The sequence below is a fragment of the Epinephelus fuscoguttatus genome, linkage group LG7 (genome assembly GCF_011397635.1).
Source record: "Epinephelus fuscoguttatus linkage group LG7, E.fuscoguttatus.final_Chr_v1".
Taxonomy (NCBI): domain Eukaryota; kingdom Metazoa; phylum Chordata; class Actinopteri; order Perciformes; family Serranidae; genus Epinephelus; species Epinephelus fuscoguttatus.
Genome location: NC_064758.1, coordinates 28,633,617 through 28,658,013, shown reverse-complemented (window position 1 = coordinate 28,658,013; position 24,397 = coordinate 28,633,617). Strand labels below are relative to the sequence as shown.

The window sequence follows — 24,397 nt, the reverse complement described above, 5'->3', positions numbered from 1 at the left end:
TTCTTATTGTTTACAATATTAAAAGAAGGAAGATTATGATTGATGGGATTGGATTAGTAATATTTAGCGTTTCCATTCTCAAAAAGTAATAAATTAATTTGTTTATGAACAGCATGTATTCAGGAAAACATGTTTTTATTGTGATGCACAACAGCACGGAAGCACCTGTACAGCAGTTGGTGAAACTCATAACATCACACAGAGTGCTGCTGGATTTTTCTGGTTGTTCACAAGTCAGGCAGTAAAGTACTGGTTTTAAAATATGAAATACAAATATATTCATGCTCCATAGCCATAGTTATTTCCATTATTGATTAATGTGCCAATTATTAGTTACAGGAAATAGTAAAAGAAAATGCCTGGTACAACTCGTCACATCCCAAGGGAATGTCTTCAAACATCTTATTTGTCCAACAAACCGTCCAAAACCCGAAAACATTCAATTTACTATCATGTTTGACAAAGAGATGCATCACATCTTGGTGAGACCAGCATTACAAATAACCAGCATTAATACAATTATCAAAAAAGTTGCCAATTAAATTTCTGTTGATCGACTTATTGACTGTTTGTTGTTCCAAGTATGCGATGGTTTCCATTTTTTCACAGTATGAAATCAACTTGAGCACGCTTGAAACTTAAATTGGACAATCCATCACATTTTGTCACCTTTACTTATAACTACAATCCGGTAATAACTCATATTTGCAGGAATCAATGAACAACTAAATCAAAACCACATAATGCAGATTTCGATATATTGGCAGATATACAATATAATGTTTTCTTTAATTTATAATCACCTGAAATTAAGAATCGCTATGTTGTCGTTACCTTAGAATGAGCTGTTTATATTTACGTAGGGAGCAGGTCCGCGTTCACAGAGATTGCCATGTTGCACTGCCATGTTTCTACAGTAGCCCAGAGCAAACAAACCAACCACTGGCTGTAGATAAGGCCATTCACGTTTTCACGTCTGCCACCATAGTTAAAAGGCCCTCCATGACGAGTCAAACAGCATTGGGAAACACTTATTTTTAATGTGAAACTGCTTTATTCAGTGTTTTTACCAGTTTAAATCACTGGGTCTGTTTGTTTTGGAGAGGAAGAGACCTCTGCCGATGATTTGGCTCCTGGTAAAAACCTCCTGATCATCTGGTTCTTAGGTTATCAGAGAGAAAAGGTGAGCACACATTAGCAAATGCTAGGCTAGCGGCCTGACTCCGACATGCGAAACAGCATTGCAAAACACTGATTTGTAACGTGAAACTGCTTTATTCAAACTTTTTACCAGTTTAAATCAGTGGATCCATTTGTTTGGTAAAGGGAGGAGAGCTCTGCTGGCTCATCATAAAAATCTCCTGAATGTCTGGATCAGAAATCAGGTGAGCACACATTAGCTAGTGCTGGGCTAGCGACTGGGCTAGCCAATCAGTGTAAGAGAAACACTGATTTTGAACGTAACACTGCTTAATTTCGAGTTTTTACTGGTTTTAATCACCTGGTTCATTTGTTTTTGAGAGGAAGAGACCTCTGCGGATGATTCGGCTCAAGGTAAAAACCTCCAGAACAAGATCACTTAAGGATTACAGCCTTGAGAAATTTCAGCTGTTTTGCAAGCTGCAATCCTCCCTGCTAGATGCCACTAAATCTTACACACTCTTCCTTTAAAAAAGTATGAATTTTAAGCATGTTTCTCTACAAAGAGATTTTCCATCAGGCCGCTAACAATTTACAGCAGTGATGCAGGTTATATGTGATAGCTCAAAACATGCAAAACCAGATAATATGCAAAGTCATCATTGTCTCCCTTTGATGAATTATACATGTTTAATGTGTGTCAGTTTATGTGTGTGTGTGTGTGTGTGTGTATGTATGTGTGGGAAGGACTGTCCTCTCCAGAAATCCATGTGTGTGTGTGTGTGAGACTCCTGGGCGGGCTTACAGTAAGAGGCACGCTCCACATTACTGTTGCTCCAATTCACTTCCTGGGATAATCCTTAGCACAACAGAGGGAACGGCAGGTGACCTGGACCAGCAGAGATACAGTATGGGGCTCCATTAACAAACACACACACACACACACACATACACACATACACATACACAGACACACACTCATGTATACACATTTTCACACACACAGAACCATCCATTCATAAATAATATCAATATGACCCTCCCTTCACCCTTCACTCTTTCCCTCCGCTTTATCTCCACTCCTCCATTGTAGCTTCCTCTCTTTGCCTCCCCTCCTCAACTCTTAGTGAAACATATTGTATCCCTGCTGCCTGAGTGTCATTCATCCATCGCCCCAAAGTCATCTCCGCCATTAACAGCAGTGTCTAATTAAACCTGTAAATGACAAACACACAGGCAGACGCAAACACAGGCCGTGCTCTAATGGCCCGCTGTAGCAGGAGACTGATGGGCAGCTGTCTCTTGTCCATCGTCTGTGCAGATCAACCTTGAGACAGAGGGACCTGGGGGACGTCTATTGGACCACTGAGATAACACTGGAAGGTTAGCAGAGCAGTGATAATGAATGATTTATATACAGTAGCCTGGCAGTTAGATAAGTTAATTGATTCATTAATTGAGAGCAATATTGTCTTTTAACAAGGTGATGTTTTCACTGCAGTGTTTGGTATGTCTCACATATGAGTTCATCTCTTTCCAGATATTCATATTAGCAAAACAAAAACAGCGGGGGATACCGTGGAAACAAACAAGAGGTGTTTTTCTGTTGTTTGACTCAGGACCAAAAACAATTGGAGAACTGTTTCAGGCGGATCATATCCGACGTTATTATCCTCTTATTTGCATTCTATGAAAAATAACAAGGTAGCGGAGCTGTGGCTTATCTAGAGCTTTTGTACTAACCATTGTGGCATTAGCAGGCCTAATGCTAACTTGTTCATGTAGCCCACAACACCGCATCAAGAGAGGGTGACAAAAATCAAAAGCCTTGAAAGTATTTCTCACTGAGAGAGAACAAGAGAGATGGCTTTATTGAATAACATTTCTGCTGACATCCCTTCCATCTATCTGTTTCTATTTGTTTCTCCCACTCTCATTCAATCACCAAAATCCACTCTTCTATCACTGTGTCCTGAAGGAACCTCCGCATAGAAAAAAAAAGCTAAAATCCATTTCCATATTAGTATGAAAATGTTAGAGTATTTCAGAGGAATTATCCCCTTCCACAAAACAGAATAAAACCCCTCTTATTCCTGCTAATCCTTCAAAGACTGTGATATTACCTGATAGGATGTTGTACAGTGTGAATACTATCAACAAGACATGCCGAAAATAATGTAAGCAGGTCCCCATTGTGGAGATTAGACCGAGCATGTCTCTCTCCCAATTTATCTCTTCCCCGAAATGTAACGCCTCGTTTTCTCTGTATTTCACCCGCTCTCCCTCCTCTGTCCCCCAGATTGAATTATCAACCAACTCAAGGCTACTAGCTTCTTTTGCTTTGTCCCACAGTTTATAAAACAATAGTAAAGTACAAATTGTGCAGGGCAGGGGTTAGTGAAGGGAAAGAGGTCAATTATGAGGGAGTAAAAGAAGAGTTTGGGGAACAACTTGTAAGTAAAAAAATGTACTTAAAATGAGATTATATAGAGAGACAAAGTCCCTCCCATTCTGGTAGACCAGCATGGGACGTTATTTGTGAAAAATACATATGGTAATTTGATCCTGTTTGAATTGTGCCATTAATTACACATACGATGTTTGTAAATTTAAAACAATTTAATCGCCAATTTTCCAAGTCAAGAAAGTCACATTCTCATAAAATATGTAATTAGAAGGACAACACACCCAAAAGTCACATGAGGGCTGTCATATCTGTCTCTTGCTGAAGCCACAATGCCTCTTTTGGAATTGACTAACTCTCCATTTGCATAGCTGCAGCTCTCAGCGTGGCCAGACTTGTGGTGATTTTCACCTACTGTAAGACTTCAATTAAAAGCCCAGTCCCTTTTTACCTGGTGTGGCTACAAATTTTGACAAATAAAGGCCTATCTCAATTAAACACCTGGTCTGGTTGCCAAACCTTTTTTTTTTTACAGAAGTACTTCAGATGTATAAAAGCAGGTTGTTGGCTACCTCAAATTATGTGTCCATTTCTCGAATACCCTGTAAGTTATTCATATCAGCTAGACCAAATGAATAATTCATAATTGTTATATTATCTGAAGCCTAAAGTTTTAAACAAATAATATTCATACAGATTCAAATAAACAATGTGATTGTATTTCTGATCTTTGCTGAGCAACAGTTTTATGTTAAAGGAATTAAAGGCCTGTCCCAAATATAGGCCAATTGATTTCAGTGATTTAAGTCCATTGGGCTATTTATTGAAGTCTTACGATATTTTAATACTTTTTTAGTCTGTCTATATGAACAAAGTGAAATATGCCAAGGTAACGGCCACACTGGTGTTGGTGACGTATATTGTGCAAGACCGGAGATGTACATCAAAAAACTAAATGGATGGCACAATTTAATGGAATCAAAAAATTATTGTTTCAGACTGTTTTCTTTATTTTCATGACTATTTACATTGTAGATTCTCACTGAAGGCATCAAAACTATGAATGAACACATGTGGAGTTATGTACTTAACAAAAAATAGTGAAATAACTGAAAACATGTTTTATATTCTAGTTTCTTCAAAATAGCCACCCTTTGCTCTGATTACTGCTTTGCACACTCTTGGCATTCTCTCCATGAGCTTCAAGAGGTAGTCACCTGAAATGGTTTCCACTTCACAGGTGTGCCTTATCAGGGTTAATTAGTGGAATTTCTTGCTTTATCAATGGGGTTGGGACCATCAGTTGTGTTGTGCAGAAGTCAGGTTAATACACAGCCGACAGCCCTATTGGACAACTGTTAAAATTCATATTATGGCAAGAACCAATCAGCTAACTAAAGAAAAATGAGTGGCCATCATTACTTTAAGAAATGAAGGTCAGTCAGTCCGGAAAATTGCAAAAACTTTAAATGTGTCCCCAAGTGGAGTCGCAAAAACCATCAAGCGCTACAACGAAACTGGCACACATGAGGACCCGACCAGGAAAGGAAGACCAAGAGTCACCTCTGCTTCTGAGGATAAGTTCATCCGAGTCACCAGCCTCAGAAATCGCAAGTTAATAGCAGCTCAGATCAGAGACCAGATGAATGCCACACAGAGTTCTAGCAGCAGACCCATCTCTAGAACAACTGTTAAGAGGAGACTGCACGAATCAGGCCTTCATGGTCAAATAGCTGCTGGGAAACCACTGCTAAGGAGAGGCAACAAGCAGAAGAGATTTGTTTGGGCCAAGAAACACAAGGAATGGACATTAGATCAGTGGAAATCTGTGCTTTGGTCTGTGAGTCCAAATTTGAGATCTTTGGTTCCAACCGGTGTCTTTGTGACAGTCAGAAAAGGTGAGCGGATGGATTCCACATGCCTGGTTCCCACTGTGAAGCATGGAGGAGGAGGTGTGATGGTGTGGGGTGTTTTGCTGGTGACACTGTTGGGGATTTATTCAAATTCTATATTATTTGTATCTTATGCTTAAGGACTTAATATGTTTTTCATTCTCTTGATAACAAGTGAAATCAGGCACCCAAAAAAGCTCTGGCTTTGTTTACCTACTTAAATAACTAATTCAGTTGTATTTTGAGCTACAAAACCCGCTGAGCACATTTTCCCACATTGTCATAAGCAAATCAGTTTTGTACATCAAGGCAAGGTAAATGGACTGGAAATAATCACCTGTAGGGTGGCTGAGAACTTGACTGACTAACTGATGTACACTAAGCCTCGTCACAGTTTAACAAAGGAGCCTCATGTCATAGCAAAGTGCTCGGACTGTTTGCGTGTGGTAATTGGTCCTAGAGAGAGGAAATCCCAGAGACTGAGCTGCAGGACACTCAAAGCCCCTCAAGTCCAGCGTTTTTTTTTTTCGGCTCTATACATATTGAACAGTTGAGTCAGGGGGCTAAGAAGATTATCACAATGGGATGAAGAGGCCGTAAGAGCCTTTGTGGCCTCAGTGTTGTGGGAGAAGCGCACAGTGAAAGTTGCCACCGCACTCCCAAGCCCTTAAACTGCTTGACCTTAAAAGCTCTGTTTATGAGCTCGCAAAGAAAAAGAGCTCTGAAATGACAAAGGCATAATAAATAGAAAACACAATTCATAAAATGGGAAAACAAGTCAGAATTACACACAAAGAAAGAATACAAAAAAATGTTGTCAGGTAGCAGGTAGAGAATAGATGTCATTGCCTGAAGCAAAAGCTCCATTGTCTTATTTTCATTTAAAATGTAAAAATCCTCAGTGCACCTTCCTCATTCAGCATAGGATTATTTTGTGTGTGTGTGTGTGTGTGTGTGTGTGTGTGTGTGTGTGTGTGTGTGTGTGTGTGTGTGCGTGTGTGTGTGTGTGTGTGTGGTGAGAGCGACTGAAGCATTGAAATGACATGAAGAGTTATTTGGGCTGTAATGAAGCTGCTTAATGAAATCAGTGCCCTTGAAAGTTCTTCATCAATTTTAGCTCCCTTGCTCACTTGCTCGCGCTCGCACCATTCCAGCCTGTCAGCTAATCCACGTGCGCGACACAATATTAATTAAACACAGCGTTTCCTGAAGTACTTAAGTGAAGCGCTATCATTGATAATGAGCAGGTTTAAAGGAGTCACATCCCTCCAAAATTACTTTTTAAACCGGCCTTATTAAGCAGAAAATGAGGCCCAAATCAGCCTACAAGCTCCTCATTAAAAGCCACTGATCCTTGGCCACGCGCATGTTCCAATGGTTTTAATTAGGCTAGCGCAAGATCGTCGGCGACAGGAAGTGCCATTAATCTTGTCTTTTCATTCAGAGAAGGGGGGGGGCACAGCATGTTGCAGCCTCAAATGCCACAACAGAATGAGAATTAGAAAATCAAGTGGCATACTTTGAATTGTTTTTCATTTGCGTAGATTCAGACTGAAGCAATGGAAATACACAGTTTTACATTTCCCTTCTGCTGAGACCTTTAACATCACTTTGTAATTACAAGCCAAGTCTTCCTATTCAAGTGCATCACACACACACCCACACAGACACACAAACAGGATGAAATGTGTCTTCATTTTCTCTGTGTGTGTTTATGAGTTGCACTCGCTGTAGAGAGGATGGTCCCGGCCCTGCCTGTCACACCTTCTCCGCATGGAGGATTATGGATGGCCAATTACATCGCTTTTGTCATTAATTAATGAGGATAACGAGCTCCCCCTGCTCCCCACAAAACCACGGTGCTCCTCAGCTGGTACTGAACAGGGAGAGGGGTGCTGGGCCATGTGTGTGTGTCTGTGTATGTGTGTGTGTGTGTGTGTGTGTGTGTAAGAGAGAGAGACAACGAGGGAGAAAGAGTAACAGAGAGTAGACAATGTGAGTGAAGAGGTTATGGTGTGTACAAAAGGCTGAACACAGAGATGATTGTTGACCCCAGGGCTTTGCATGTACATTTGTCCAGCAAGTTGAGGTGTGTGTGTGTGTGTGTGTGTGTGTGTGTGTGTGTGTGTGTGTGTGTGTTTGCTCACCACCAGTCCTGTATCTGTGGGGGCCATTACAGAGATTAGGCAGTGCTAGAGTAACGGATGCCCCTGATTGTCAACTCGCATCCTCTGTCAAGACAACAAGCTAAAAGGAGAAAAGAGTGAGAGTGATGGAAACAGGGGGAGGGACTGCGGAGGGAGGAGAAAAGGCATGTTGGCATGCTTTAGCAAAGTGGAAGGGAAGTGGTGCAACAAAACTGGGACGTCATGAGATCTGTCTCCACATTCACAAAGAGCACCTATGGGAGATGATGAGCCACCACGGACCTGAGTAGGACATCATATTTAACAACCCCTCCTCCATCTCCGCTCCCTCCCACCAGGCCCAATTTGGCCCCTGCCACACTGTCTGGGTCTACCATGCGTGGTGTCAGGTGCCTTGTGGCGATAGGCAAAACGCTTTGCCTGACTGCCATGTTTCAAGGGTTTGCGGCCATATGAGCACAAAACACACACACACACGATGCACAAAACACACAGACACATACAAACAGACATCCTGCTCTCCACCCCCCTTTGGAAGTCTGATTAACGAATGAAGGGCCCCGGCCCATCCCGCTGCACTTGCAGCAACGTCGCCCCGAATCACATGGCTCTTCGGAACCAACTGACTCACCCGCTCATTGCTTCCGACAAGGCGGGGCTGCAAGGGACGACAGAGTGTGATGTCATAGCGGAGCAGAGAAGTTGGGGGGTCCATGGGTGATGGGTGGGTGGGGGGTCCTTACAGTGCCACCGCCGGCACAAAAACACTGAGGCACCATCTCTTCCTCCACATCCTACGCTCCATCTTTCTGCCACCCCAGACACACATGCACACACTCACTTCTTTAGCCCTATTGTTTATCTCACCTCCTCACCCCTACCGCCCATCATGAACCTGCCCGGAACAACAAAATCTTCCATGCCACTTGGCCTCTACAGCCACAGCGATGCTTCTGTGAGCAAATTTTAATAATAGAAAAAAAAATTCAAATGTTTTATAAAGCCCCTTTATCCCCCACTGTAAGCATAATCAGAGCTGAAGTATGTTCATTTTCCTTCAAGGCCCCCTGTTGTAAGTACAGTCTGTGTGTGTGTGTGTGATGAAGTGCTACAATGTGCATAAGACACATGAGCTTGCACATAGAGAGAACTTAATTAGAGAAAACAGCGCTGTCAGATGCATTAGGCAGAGGTACGCACTTAAGGGCATATGGTTTTAGTACTATACCATCGGGTTGGAGAAAACCACACAAACATACCTCAAAGCTCTGAGCCATGCTAATGAAATCACTCCCTTTCTATCCCACTGAGAGCAAACACAAATGTTTACAGACATCACACAGTCTGTCCGTACTCCTGCACCACACTGGGCTGTCGTGAGAGTGCTGGTGCACTGACTGTGGTGCTGTGTGTTTGTCTGTGTAAAGACTCTGTCAACAACAGACAATAGGTAAGAGTAAGCAGCAGGATGTTCTTTGTAATGTTACTATATCTGATATATTTTATCCTATTCTATATAGCATGAATTTGAGTCTAGCATTAATTCTATAACACTCCAACTCTCCTGTTTAGCATTTAGAAGCAGTACATAAACATTTAATAAAAGCTTGTGTCAACATCTATAACTCCTCCTGTGGGCAGGTGTGTAAAGAAACAACAATGTAGTAAAACACAGTTATAGTTATCTAAATGTCCTTGTAATGGAAGCTGTAATTGTTGACCAATATGAATTGTGCTCACAAATGTCTTTATATCTGCTCATGGCTACATTATAATGTGTTGGAAGCCATTTATTAAGCATCTATATTTTGTATTTACATGCCAGATAGAGGATTAAACAGTTTGAACTACATGGGTTGTTTAGTATTTTGTAAAACATCACATGTAACAAATTGCAGCAACAATGTGGCATGAACATTTCATTATAATTACAGGTGAAATTGTGGTTATTTGCAATGCTCCACCTGGTTGAAAATGTGTTTTTATGGGGGTCAAAATGTGCCTTCATCCAACAAATCGGTAACATGCCACTTAGATATTTTATTGAATATTTTAAATGTGCATGATTGGCTTTCTCTATGAAATATATTGCTTTTTTTGTTTTTTTTTAAAGCATCATTTTGCCAACGTTTTTGAATGATTGCATTCTTTTCAAGTGTTTCAGACGGGCTCACTTGGTGTTTTTGTTTTTTACATCTTGACACACATGGCAGACTTTCTGCAGGGGCATGCCCAGGGCATACTGAAGCATTGATCTGTTTGCTTTGTTGCATCCAAAATTTGAATGTGTTTGTACAGTTCTAATTGAATTGCTAAAAAATCATCCTCTTGCATGTTTGTTTTAGTCTTTGTGTTGTATATTTGCCTGGTATAAACACACTAAATTGAGTTTCTGACCAGTTTCATTATATTTTATCTGCTGTTGTACCAGAATGCAAAAGCGATATGAGACATAAATTGTGTATTCATTTTTTAAAAATGAATTAAACTGATAAAGTATCTCGCTCTATTATCAAATCAAATGAACACTCAACACATATTACACAGAGTAACATAAATACACTGGGCACTTGGCACGCTTTGCCACTTATTTAATGATATTGTTTTAATACTTAGCAGGCGTTCATCTAGGAAAAAGCAAAATACAGAAAGAAAACGTAGCTTACACATCTCTTAACTACATATTTATCTCTGTAAAGGGAAAGATGAAGATGACTGGTGATTTTATACACACACCATCCATTACTGGTGGGCTATAGGGTCAGGAAACACTAAACCATGTGACTAGCAAAATCACAAATCTGTCCTAATGTATAGATTTAGCCTACACACCAAATGACACACTGCCACCATGCACTCTGACGGCCATTAAGATAATAAGATGACACAATAAAACATATATTTCAGCAGCTCCACATTAGAGGCCTATAGGGACAGAAAGTGACCACTCAACCATCCGTGCAAAAAAAAAAGCAACCATCTCATTTATGGCAATTAGGCTGTGCGGGGACTGATGGAGCGCGGGGCCCGAGCCCTCAAATCATCGGCAGCATTTGTCACATTTCATCCCCGCTGCCCTGACTGTGTCGTGGGGCCTCAGACGAGACATGTGTCATCAGAGGGCCAATTTAAGATGCCATGGGTGGCCTGTTGTTGTGACATGCAGCTAAATTGTAAGAGAGAGACTAGGGTGGATCACTTAGTCACTCTCTGACTTGCATAAATAGACTGATCTAAATGTCTGGTCTGATGTCTTCAAAACCACATGTAGTTTGTGAAGAACCAAATTAATGTAGAAAGGCTGATAACAGAAGAGTGCCAGAGGGGTAAACGTGATGATTTTTGTTGGTTTGGCACATTAAAATGATCTTAAAACTTTGTGGACTGGGTGTGATGGGGAAAACATTTTTACTGATTTGAAAACTCAATGTAATTTCTGCATAATCTAATTCAGCTCTGTATGGTATATACTGGAAAATAATTCCCCAATTTGCTGTAAAAACACTGTAAGCATATCTTACTGTTATCAAGCCAGGTGTTTTTATTCACACCAAGAAAATCCTGAGTTTAAATATAATGATTAACCCAAACATTATAGCACCAACATCAGCCAAGACTAACATGCAAATGTGGACCAAGAAAGTGTCAGTATCTAGGTGAAGGTGACTGCTGTCAAAGGAGACAGTCAGTAGACAAAGAAAACACACACACAGATATGTTTTCAGGAATATAAATACCATTGTACTATTCTTTCCTAAATCCATCCACTCACAAGTCACAACCTGCAGAGCAAAACTGACCCTGCAACGTTCACTGAATTAAGTGGAGCAGGGAGACAGCAGCTGAAATCGTGTTAATAGCTGTCCAGAGTATAAGAGCCCGCCAAGGAAGCCTGCAATCACCCAAATACCCAGAGACAGGTCGTGGGTGCCCCGGGCGGCTCGTGCGCCCTTCCCCTCAGCGCCACCGACCCCACTGCGTGCCAAACGGGCCCCACCAGCCTCTGTGAGCTCATTTAGACCCGGCTCCTCATGTCAGAGGGTCTCTCATGCAAGAAAAGAGAAGTTGCCAAGTCATTTTTAGGGAGGGCCAGTCAGAGGGTGAGAAGTGGAAATCATGTTAGCAGCGTGAGAGGCGACTGTTTGTCAGATTTTTTTTTAACCACTACAATTTGCGGTTAATTTTCATGATTTCGTTTTTTTTTTTTTACATTAAAAGTGGATCAGTTTTCAGAGTCTTAAACTATCACACATATTGCCCACAGCATAATAAACACAATAAGCAAAAATAAATGTTTTTAAATAATCATATAAAAAAAAGCAAATTAAATATGTCATATGCAAACGTGGCTGGCATTTCACGTTCTATGTGTCATTTAATGTGCTCTTAGTGTGACAAAAAATGTCTGTTGAAATGAAGCAAACCGGGTCCAAGCATAGATATGTGTTTTAATTATAAAGACATATAAACAATATATGAAATCCATGTTGCAACACAACCAAAAAAACGCTTCTTCAATGTATAGGCTGTAGTTATATAACCATTAGTATAGCCGGGCTTGGAGCAAGTGATTTTCCACAGTTATACAATACAATCATGTGAGATGTGCAATAACTTAAATAAAAATTAAAAAAACCCCAAACACATCGTTTCAGAAAATATATCAGCCAACATCACATGTGTTCCTCCACAGAGCATCAGTACAGTCAGTCGAGGGAAGTCCTTTTCATGATTGCTGGGTTAATAAATCTAAAAGGTGTAATTAGGTCGCATTTCTTGGCATTTCTACTTGTCATGTTGGTAAATGTTGCATAGATTACAAATAAGAGCTGATAACTTAATCCTCCTAAAAATTTAATCAAACTCATATTTTGGACATGGCCTGTGGTGTGTGTAAAGTACGAGCGACAACTTCATCTTATAGGAAGGCCCAAAGTGTTTATTTTCTATGTAGCGTTTGTTAAATCTGGATGAGACATTGCAGTATAATTACTTAACCATATTTTATGCATTAGACTAAACTTGTTTTATTTTTCCACAGAATGATTTAAAAATAACTAGAGTGGGAGAGAGAGACGGACATGGGTGCAGTAAAGGTAAAAGTTCAGGAAAAGAGAATGAAACCAAATCAAGGCTTGTCGTTGCAGTGTTTGAAGAGACTCGACGGTGTCCCGGAATAAGTGGTGCACTTTTCGGCACAGGTGGCGAGTGCAGAGCCCGAGAACGGGTAGACGGCAGCCTGTCCAAAGGGCGCCAGGGCGGTGGGGATTGGTGAAGTTATGGTCTGTCCCTGGTTCAGATACGCCACCAGCCGCCTCATCTCCTCCAGAGCCTGAGCCTGCATGAGGATATAGTTCTTGGCCAGGAGGAGAGTGGCTATTTTGGAGAGTTTTCTCACCGAGGGGCTGTGGGCGTAGGGGATAACAGCGCGCAGGCCGTCCAGCGCGTCGTTCAGATCATGCATCCTCCTCCTCTCCCGGGCGTTGATGCTGAGCCGCAGGGACCGCTGCTCCTTGGACTTTTTGGCGAGGGGCCCCCCGGGCTTGTCATCCCCAAATGACGAGCCTCTCTTCCGGGACTCCAGCGAGTCGAAGCCGTCCTCGTCGTCGCTTGTGTGCTCCCCGCCGCTCTCGTTGGACTTCGCGGTCTGCCCGGAGAGGAAGTCGGTGGTCGGTGTGAGAGGGAACCGACCGGGACTCCCAGCGCCGTGAGCGGGTCCGAACCCGAAGGCTGACTGGCCGTAGCGCTGCGTCAGGTCGAGGAGCGCGTCGTTGCTGATGGACTTGAGCAGGTTCTCTTCGCTGACATTCATTTTCTCTTCCAGAGCAGATTGTGACCAGGAAAAGTCTACTCTTCCGCTTGTTTCTCTACCGCTACCCTTTTTGTTTTGGAAACTGTATGCTGTAGTACTCACGTAGTTCTCTCCAAGAGTTGCTGTTTTCTAGGAGTCCCTCTCTTCCCTTCACTCCTTTCCTCTGTCAGTGCAGTGACTCTTCAAGAAGGAGGCTGTGAGTCTGAAGCTGAGCCTCTACGAGCGTTCACCTCCTCTGTACACTGCGCTCCCCCCTTGTTGCGCGCATAGCCCACGTTCAGCAACACTTGTCTAATTGTGCTCGCTGAGATCGGAGCGCTCGTGTCCCCCCTCGTACGGTCGGTTTCCTCTCGCGCGTCTTTCGTGCCCTCCCTCGCCTTGGGCAGATTGTGACTCGCGCTCTGCCCTGCTCGCAAGTTAGTAGGAGCAGGAGGCCCGCCGGGATTATCTGCCCGTCCAATCAGGGGGGCGTTTTAATTAACTCGGGATGAGCGCGAGTCTACTCCCAATTTCAATCATAATGTGATAATTGCAACGCAAACTGACACGCAGCCCAGCCTCACTGCTGCTACTGTATTGTGCACTGATATATTCAAACATGTTTCATCATGAGGCATTTAAACAAACATAAAACAAGAGATATGTAATGATATTTTGCAGATGCAACCTGAGCTGGGTGCAAACCTTCATGTATCAGCATCAGACAGGTAGGTGGATATAAAGCACTCACCTGTCTGAAGGAGATGTCTGTCTAGATCAGGAACACACAATGAGAGATCAAGAAGGGGAGCAGGAGGGCACAGACAGGATGTAAAGAGGTTGTGAGGTTTGAACAGCTGACCTCCAGACTCTTCTTTCTGGTGCAGACTCTTGGAGCTGTGCATGTAAATCACAGTGATAGGTTGGCTTTACTGCTCTGGACAGATCAATAAGTTTACCTTTTCACCTTGCATGCAAGCAGAGTCAGCACTGGCACCAAATGCTCAATGACAAGTTACACTCAGTCACCTTTGCAGGCAGCATCTTACACCGGCCAGTCAGTAGTGAAGGACAAATGGCTTCAAATTTGCCTTCACTGAGTCATAGATCATGAACACTACAAGCTGCTATTAGTACATTTTAAGACAATATCATATAGGCCACCTACAGGCTTTTGCACCTGCACATACAGTGATGCCACAGGTGATACAAAGTGTTAAGAAAACTGAGTAACCCCCTATAGGCCTAGTAATTCAGTGGATGTATGTATAAGAATCCAAACCAGACACAACAGGTAGTATAATAGCAAACCTTTTCAAGTAAAAGGTCTCTTGAGGCAAAGAAACAGGTGTCCTAAGCATGAAATTCAATAGAGAAGGTGAGGCTGCCACTCAGTGTCCAGTACGGAGCATTACACTGTGACGATGATCCACGTGTGATCAACTACTCCAGCTCAACTTCACATCTGGCTTCCTGCAGGTTCAGTTTCTTGCAGGTTGTAGTCCACAGTGTATTCTTGGGGAAATTGTTTGGGTGATGGTGCCACCTTGTGGATCTGAGGTTAACACCAACTTCATGTGTGATCCTTTTTGAGACCATTTGTAGTCCCCCCTCTGTTATAAATACATGTGTTTCACTTACTTCTATTGGTGTTTGACCTTCACTGTGCAGAGTGATGTATGTGAGACACCAGAAAGCTGTTTTCACATTCACCTGTTGAAGGAGAAAAGTTTTTTTTTTTGCCATTGTTGCATTCATTTTTAGTAACCACTTATCCTTGGGGTCGCAGGGGGCTGGAGCCTATCCCAGCTGACATTGGGCGAGAGGCAGGGTACATGCAAACAGGAAGATAGGACGGGGTACAGGTTAACATCATATAACCACTGTGCAATCTACAAATATGTATATGCTTGATTATACTGATATTGTACATATGCATCCTTCTCTCTGCGGTGATACATTTCTCACAAACTGTTGTGTCTTATATGAAATGGTAGCATGTTCCTCCTTAACACACAGAAGGGAGCAGCACTGTATGTTGTTATTTTTATAAGGCTCTCCTGCAAAAACTGCCCAGTTACTTCTGCTCTCTGGTTGCATTTAAATTCAGTATCTAGCAATAATAGGTCTCAGGACATCCTAACATCCTCTGTACCTCTAGTTCACACTGAACTTGGAAAACATGGCTTCAAACACTATGCTGCATACAAATGGAATGAGCTCCAAAATGTTTAAGTTACATTCTCTTATTCCATGTGGACATTTTAAAAGGTTGTACTTATGTGTTTGCAATCACACTTGTAATTGCATATCTTAAGTGTTAACATTTGTCTATATTTGAACTGTTCATGTTATTTTTGTACACAGGTCTCTCTTGAAAAAGAGGTTCTGATCTCAACAAGACAACCTGTTTAAATAAAGGATTAAAAAATAATTATAGCTGCTGCGCAGCGATGGGTCGGGTCCGGGCATTTTTAGGCAATTCTGAGCAACAAGCAGAAGAATTGGAAGACATTTAGGAATTTAGCAACACAATCTGCCTTTTGCATCAGCTGAGGCTTGAACTCACAACCTCTGAGACTAAAAATCAATTTCTATCTTACTGAGCTAATTAGTCAGCAGCAATTTATGTGTAGCTTCACAAATTGACTAAGCCAGACATGCAGGTTTAGCAGCCGTCCATGCATGGAAAAGCAGATTTCAAACCACTGTTGAGTTATCGAAACAAAAATCTGAAAATACACATATTGCATCTAGACAGCATGGAGATGTTGGTAATTTGTTTGTAACAATGATTGATTTGCTCCATAAGTGAAAAACTGATGTTTAAAATTACCATTTTTACATTGACTCCAATTGTTCACATTAGAGCAAAATTCAAAATACTGTCAAAAATTCAGTTTTTGAGATAAAATTCTGAAATTTGCCACACATCATCTACCGTGACTCTAGAATTTTGTCATTTTTTTCATGAACATTGAAGATTTATTTAGCAAGAATTTGCATGTATATGTTTACAGTACCGTTTACAGTCAAACATTTTGATGCACTGTAGGCTCTATTTTTTAATAAATCAAAAATCTGAGAAACGCAGTTTTTGTAGGACAGTCTGAGGATACTCTGTAGCAAGTTTGGTGTCAATTGAGCAAAAATTGTGGGAGGAGATAGGTTTAAGAAGTTTTACAGTTTTTGGAAAAAAAAAACCAGAGTGATGAACTCCAGAATTTTTAATAGGTTTAAATGTACAAAAGTTTCTTCAGTATTGGGGCTACAGTTTGATGAAAGTTGTGAAGGTGTAGCACGTATGGTTGATTTGTTATGAATTTTCAAAGTTTTGAACTTTAGATGCTTGCTGTAGCGCCACCATCAGGACTATTGGCTTGAGTTTACAGCTGAGGATATCTGGCATGAGACTGGACCTTTGTGCAAAGTTTTCACCCATGGGAAGTATGATTTCCTCAGAAGAAGAAAGAAGAAAGAAGAAGAATACCTAGGAGTACAACAGTGTCCTGGCAGCTTAGCTGCCCGGACCCTAAATATAGAATACAAGAGATTAACTGTAGATGTGCAGGGAGTGCAGCTGCACTGGGGCCCGTGGGGTGGAGGGTCCTGTAGAGAGAGCGGGCCCTCGCAAGTGACAGATTGCCACCTTGAATGTGTTCAAAGAGGAATGATAAAAACAAAAAAAGTTCCTAATTTAAAAATGGTGCTGTTTGCCATATGTGTCCTTAAAAAGGCAAACCCATCTCCTTTCTTATTTTTTCTTTACTATTTTTATAAAATCTACAAACTACAAAAACTATTCAATTAAATGATTAATTCTCTCTGATATTTTTGTCAGATATGCAGTGATGGCTGCTTGGTAATATGTATGTTGATGCTGTCCAGTGTCAAGTTTCTTTTTATGTCAAGACAATACATGCACAATTGCATGGACAAAGGCCTGTCCTAGCTTACTTACACCATTGTATTAGTGATATTTGTGGCAGCAGGAAAATAAAAACGAACAAAAGGACGGTCTACAGAAAGAAAATAAAAGTATAAATGAGAAAATAAATGAATACATAGGTGTGTTTGTGTCTGTGTGAGTGTGTTTTCACTTGTACATCTTCCTCTATAAAGAGCGTATATGTGTGCAGTAGTGTGTTTATGTGTGTGTGTGTGTGTGTGTGTGTGTGTGTGTGTGTGGTCCTATTTGTGTTGTTGTGTATGTTTATCAATGTACATAAATGTTATTTGTTTGAGTTTGTTGCTGTTAAATCTCAGTTTAAGTCGCATGATTTCAAGGCATCACAATGTGCTACTTGTAGTGTGATGCGGAAACATGACTTATTAACGAGTTAATTTAACTTTTTAGTGTCCAAACCATATCAGACACAGATATGTATTCAAAGCAACTTGTGGGTCTATTAAAACCTTGATGTTTTATATAGAACCACAATGAACCTTTGTTTTCTGATTTTAATAGTACCCTTTTCATGTTTTACTGTAAATCTTCTATTCTATATTTATGTTTGCAGTACTTTGCCTCTATTTCCTCTTTATAAGTTACATTATATTTATTTTATATGCCCCAAAACACCAGAGTAAATTCCTTGTAAATGAGTGTAGGCAAAGGTCTCTTTGTGACCACCGATCTTCTTTCCTAATGTAATTATTATTGTGTATGCAAATGGTGTTATTATTTTTGAGCCTTTTCTCTTTTTCACATCACATGTAAGTTACTGCACTTTGCATTGCCTCAAAAACCCACTAATAAAATAGTGATTAGCAGACTTTCATTAAAGCTGACACATCCTGCTAATTGGTATTTAGCTCATAATGACCTAATTGTTCAGCTGTCACTGTAATCGGGATGTAAAGAAGCCATTGCCTGAATTGTTAAACAGTCAGAGGCACCATCACATCTGAATAAGAAACTGTTCATACTTGTTATACATGTACTTTACATACCAGAGATGTGGACTTGGGTCACATGACGTGGAGTTGAGTCAGACTGGAATCACAAATAGGATGACTTTTAACTCAACAAAATCAAAAAGACTGAGGGAGCTGGCTGAGATGGAAGGGTTGTTGCCTTGATTGAGCTCACCGGGGCTGTCCAGGCGATAAACTCTGCCTCATATTTTCACTTGTTCACTCCCTTCCTGCAGCAGATATCCACCTGGCATCATTGCTTTTGGTTTGCATCCTCAACACCTCCACAGCACACCTGACACACACCCATACATGGCTTTCATTACTGACTTTGCTGACCTACACACTCTGTTGGTTATTGAAGTTAATCTTAGTTGAATAAATTATGTGTGTTTTAACTAAATCTTTTGTGTGGACTCCTTACTTGTCACATTCATTGAGCCAGTTTGTGACAACTTGGACTTTAACACCAATGATTTGGGCCTTTACCTTGAAAATGCCTGACAACTTACCCCAAACCCAAAGATTAAAAAACATGTTAAAAAGCGTGCTACAAATCAATGAATTTCTCTTCATGTCCTGAATCATTTAACGTTAAGGCCATTCATTCAAGTCAATGCTTAATCCATCAGATCCACTTTGAACCAAATCGACAGCATCCAATCAAATTGCAGGAAAGAACCAGGAAGACAAGCATTATGTTACTGAGCACCAGTTGGAAAAGAAATGATACCAAAGTAATGGCATAAGGTAGTTATGACGGGCCCCAGTGCACACTATTATGCACATATTGTCACATGATCAGAGACTTGACATTGGATAACATCAACAGACATATTACCCAACAGTCATCATTACATATTTGTATATAACAAAAAACACCAAGGAAAAAAAAGAAATCATTAATTTAATTTAACAATGTTAATAGTTGATTTATAGTTATAGAATAAGCATATAATTTTGTTATAGATGGTATTGACTATTTTACAAAAAAAGAAAAACTAAACATGACACAGATCGGTTTGCCTTCCTCAAGGGCATATATATAGCTTTTTAATTGAATGAGAATTCTTCTTTGAACACAGGCATATTTTCTTTTTTTTTAAAGATTATTTTTTGGGGGGCTTTTTGCCTTTAATGACCAGGACAGAGTGAAATGGGGTGAGAGAGAGTGGGGGTTGACATACAGCAAAGGGTTGCAAGCTAGAGTTGAACCTGCAACCGCTGCAGCAAGGCATCGCCTCTGTACATGGGGCGCTGGCACTATCCACTCTGCTACCAACACCCTGAACACAGGTATATTTTCAAGATAGCAATCACTCATAAGATACCATTCTCCACTTAACACATGGTTGGAGGACCCACTCTCTCTATAGACCCCCACATCATGGGCCCCAGTGCAACAGCACTGCCTGCACTGTTTATACTTATGCCCCTGTACTGAAGACAATTCCACAGTGGAGGTAGAAAATAATAGACAGAGACACAACAACTTTCATCAAACTTGATTTTACAAATGTAAACAAATGTTTAAAAGCATTCATGATTTTGCTAAATTTAATATATTATTAGTCTGTTCCTAATATTGCATTATATTTGATGCTTTGAAGAGCACATTATGACTTGTGTAGGACTCAGGACTTGACTGCAAAGACTGTCGCCTTACATGACATCCTGACCTGATTTACGCAGTAATAATCGTCAAATGTTTTAATGGGTATAGTTGACTCTCATTATCAATAACATTTGTATTGAATGTGCTTCAGTGTGTTCAGTGTAATTTCTCTGTGGTTGTGTGTGTGTGTGTTCATCAGTGCTGAATACAGTCTCGCCGTGAACCAGACACTAGAAAAACACCAAACAAGAACATAAAAATATGGGATTGATTTTCCAAGAAAAAGCAACACAAGATGAATGCGTTCATACAGGAGCGATCAATAACAACAAAATGAAAACAAAACAGGAAGATGACGGCAAAGGTTTGAATTTATGCAAACAATAACTGGTCAAAACAACTAACATGACGTAAAACACACAAAAAAAATCACTCTCAACACCATGACTAAAAGCAGTCTGATTGAGAAAAGAAAACAAACATGCAAAACTAACACTATAAATAAAAGCATGTAAAACGTATTTTCGTCTGTTAGTAATTACACAAGGTTCACTCCATAAAAAAGTCAGTCGGCCTTTTTCACAGTTTTGATTTGTCATTGAAGGAAAAGAACAGGTGTTACTAATAACATTAACGATGGCCCGTTTTATTCAAGCATCTCGTTAAGCCGTGACAGTGTGAGAGTGAGCCAGCATGCACATCAGGGCCCTGAAACTGAAGCAGCTAATTGGGATTCAGCTGTTAACATTTACACCTGTGCTTTACTATGAAAAGGCCTATTATCCTAAATGTAGAGTAGAGAACAACACAACACAGCATAAAGATTTAGTGCAGCCTGAAGAGGTGTAGCATGAGGCTACTTTTTACAATACTCAAGCTCTGACCTTTGACACCAACAAGTAGCACTGGAAAAAAATTTACAACAGCTAGCCTGTTAGCTATGCTAACAGCATGCAATTTTGATCATACATTTTCATGTTTGAGATGTTGCTTGACCTGAGAGGAGAGTTTGAAGGAATTTTTGATCATAAAGAAATGTTTGATTCAATGCCCTATAAGAATGTTTAATTTGATTATACATGACAATGACATGTATTTGACCTCAGAAACATCAGTGCCCTTCACATTCATCTGTTTCATTTTGCAAGACTCCTGCCTGGAAGATAAGACGTCGACCTTGATGATGTTGCAGAGTAACACACACACTTTGTCTGACTCTCATTATTGATACGAGGATCTGAATAACGTGGGGCCGACACTGTACAAGGCTGAAATGATTGTTCTGTATTTGAGGTTTTTGGTATGTCTCAGTCCATGCACATATGCATGCACCAAAGGCTTCTCTGATATCAGATCTGTGTTGTAATTAAACGTATACAATCAAGTAAGAACAACTGAGGCTCACTGAGTTTATTATTTACAACATTCTTTAAGGTATTAGTTATGTGTCTGGTTTGTGTTTAATGTCTGGCAGCTATTTAAGAGTCCATTCTGTGAGGTTGAGGGGGATTTAGTGGTATCTAGTGGTGAGGATTGCAGATTTCCTTCAGTGTTCATTGTTCAGGAGGTTTTTACCATGGATTATCAGCAGGGGTCTCTTCCTCTTCAGAACAACCAGACCAGGTGATTACAACCTGTACTGAATAAAGCAGTTTCACATTGTGAATCAGTGTTTCTCCTACACTGTTTGGCATGTTCCAGATGGGTTGCTCGCCCAAAGTGTGCAGTAAAGTAAAGTGTGCTCACCTTTTTGTCTCTGATGATCGAATGTGTGCTCACCTTATTTCTAAACCAGACGTTCTCTTCCTCGCCCAAACAAATTGACCTACTGATTTAAACAGGTAGAAACACCGAATACAGCAGTTTCATGTTACAAATCAATATTCCTCTGACAGTGTTTGGCGTGTCAGAGATGCGCGGCTAGCCTAGCACATGCTAATGTTTGCTCACCTCTACTCTCTGATAAGTTCAGATCCAGGTGCTGAAGCGGTTTTTACCAGGAGCTGAATTATCCGCAGATGTCTCCCACTTTCCAAAACAAATTAACCCAGTGGTTTTAACTGGTAAAAACACAGAATAAAGCAGGATCACATTAAAACAATCAGTGTTTTTCCAACACTCTCATCTTGGAGGGGCTCCATTATGTAGATTTAAATGGCTCATTCTGCAGAAAACAAAACAATTCTTATTTTGAGATGATCATAAACTAATTAAAACACAGTTATAAATATTATATAGGCTACAATTTCTGCCCACCTAACCCCCCAGATCCTGTATACTGGACCTTTAACATCAACATATCCATATTCAAATATGTGCCTCCAGCTGCTGGGGTGTTTAAGGCTCTTCTGTACATGTGACTTGATGAAGAACAAGGAGACAAAGTTTTAACTGACTGCAGCAAAGAGTTTTCTTTTCACCACCACAGGATGATGAGCAATACTTCAACCAGCAGATGGCAGGAAAGCCCAGCAGTTGACAAAATACTTCAGATGCAGAATGGAATCAGTCAGACGTGTATCAGTCAGACAAAACAATTTAGTATAGGCTGAGTTTTTTTTTTTTTCATATATATTTATTTTTAGTTTGTACAGCGGATATCTTGATTTTATACAATAATCATGTTAATCTAACTGTGGCACAATAACAACAGCAATTTGTAAACAAGATGCAGACAAAAGAAAGGCATCACTGTCTACACTCTCTGAGCGTCTGTTTAAAGAAAATATTCTCAAGCTAAATCAACTACTGATCCACAGTAAGAAAAGTATCCAGTGCAGGCAGTCATGGTACATTATGATCACATCCCCTAGTGTTCGACTGACAGCACTACAGTCGTCACCTTTCTCCAGGGGGACTGAGCACTAAAAGCTTCTGATTCACAGAGAATGGAAGAAACGCAAAAGTGTCAACACACCAACTAATAATACATGATGCTTTTAAAGCCTGTGCTGCGGCTCGGCGTCACCATAGCAACTGCAGGCTCAGCTGCCATACAATGGTGGCACTCCACATTTTGGGGGGGGGGGTTTACATTGCAGTGACAGGAGAGGACCACCATGGGGCAGAAAAGTATTTTCTATGGCTGAGAATATGGCGGCGCTGTCAGATTTGACAGGAACAATGCATGTGTGCACAAATGTGTGTATAAATGCATGCAGACCCGTACTGTACTGTCAAATGTGCTGCATCAACCTTACACTGTCACTGTTGATTGTGCTGTTTGTTCTGTGGCTGCAGTGGAATGACAACATAGTGTATGAACTGTACACATGCTTTAGTGTTAGCTGGTGTTGATATTCAAAGTTGCAGCAGGTCTTGATTATTGCTAATATGTTTTATATCGAGACCCAGCAGGATCCAAACATGAGGGTTTTCTCTCCAGGCTGTCTCTCATATCCTAATTTTCAACCCCTCTCTCTGTCTGACTCTTTCCCCCCTTTCTCATACATACACTCCTTCTCTCTCTTTCTCCCCCGCTCTCGGCCCCCCCTCTCTCTCACACACACATCAAAGTGCTGCTCTGAGTAAAGATGGAACAGGCTCCTTTGATCTCTCCCTGCCGGCTCTGATTAATGTGTGGATTTACAGTGCAGACCTACAGGGACCTGGCAGCCATGACACCCTTCTGCTGCGCTGGAATCTAGTTTTCCTCAAAACCAATCACAGCCCTTGATTTTATTCATCGCTCCAATCACAACGCTTTTCACACAGGCACTCACAAAAGAACGAAACAAACCCAAGCGCTCACACTCATTCGACCTCAAGCGCCCAACCCAAAGTCTCCAAAATCCCACCGCTGTCACAAATCACAGGCCGGCATACGCTGTACCTGCCCAATCAGAGAGACTTCACAAAGTCTGCTTTGTAAAAGCCTTTCCACCCAATCCAAACCCTTTGCTTCATCTTAGAATAAACAGAAAGTTACATGAGAAAGATGAAGACTGGTGTGGTACATGTTTAATTCAGCCAGTCTTGGCAGTCATTTGAAATGGTGGGTACAGTGTTGGTGTTTGGTGGGAGGCTTGCTGACGACGGTGGAGCAAATGTTTAGCATCGAGCATCAAAGGAAGTGTTTGCGCGGCACACATTGTACTTTGTGCATTGCACGTTGCACCCACGTTTCATCACAAGCCAAGCCGAAATAAGTAAACAATGTACCCACTCTTTTCTCTGTCTTTGCTCTTTTTTACCCCAAACCTCTCTCATCCATGTCTCTCCTCACTCCTTATCTCTTTTCTTTCCATTTTGTCTCCCCTCACTGCAGTGCAATGCAGATTTTTCACAGGGTGGAGGTATGGTAGAGATAGGCGGGGTACCATGAATAATTGTTGAAGATATTTTTACTCTGACCCACTTTGGAGTCCCTTTCGCCCCCCTTAAAGGTGCCGCAGCCATACTCTGTCTTAAGTCAACACAGGATGTTAAAAAGAGCACCACAAATGCATGAACCAATTCACTGGTGAGTTGTGTGGTCTCCACTGCCATATC

General features: G+C 41.0%; 1 protein-coding gene across 1 annotated transcript; it reads right to left on the bottom strand.

The window, feature by feature from the left end:
* Nucleotides 1-11,922: 11,922 nt before the first annotated feature.
* bhlhe23 (basic helix-loop-helix family, member e23) lies at nucleotides 11,923-13,847 on the bottom strand. Its single transcript, XM_049580864.1, has one exon. The coding sequence runs from the start codon at nucleotides 13,393-13,395 to the stop codon at nucleotides 12,712-12,714; it is 684 nt and encodes a 227-aa protein (XP_049436821.1). The 5' UTR covers nucleotides 13,396-13,847; the 3' UTR covers nucleotides 11,923-12,711.
* Nucleotides 13,848-24,397: the final 10,550 nt, after the last annotated feature.

What these genes read in the sequence shown, in the direction of transcription:
- bhlhe23 (XM_049580864.1), bottom strand. Translation starts at nt 13,395, where the DNA reads ATGAATGTCAGCGAAGAGAACCTGCTCAAGTCCATCAGCAACGACGCG.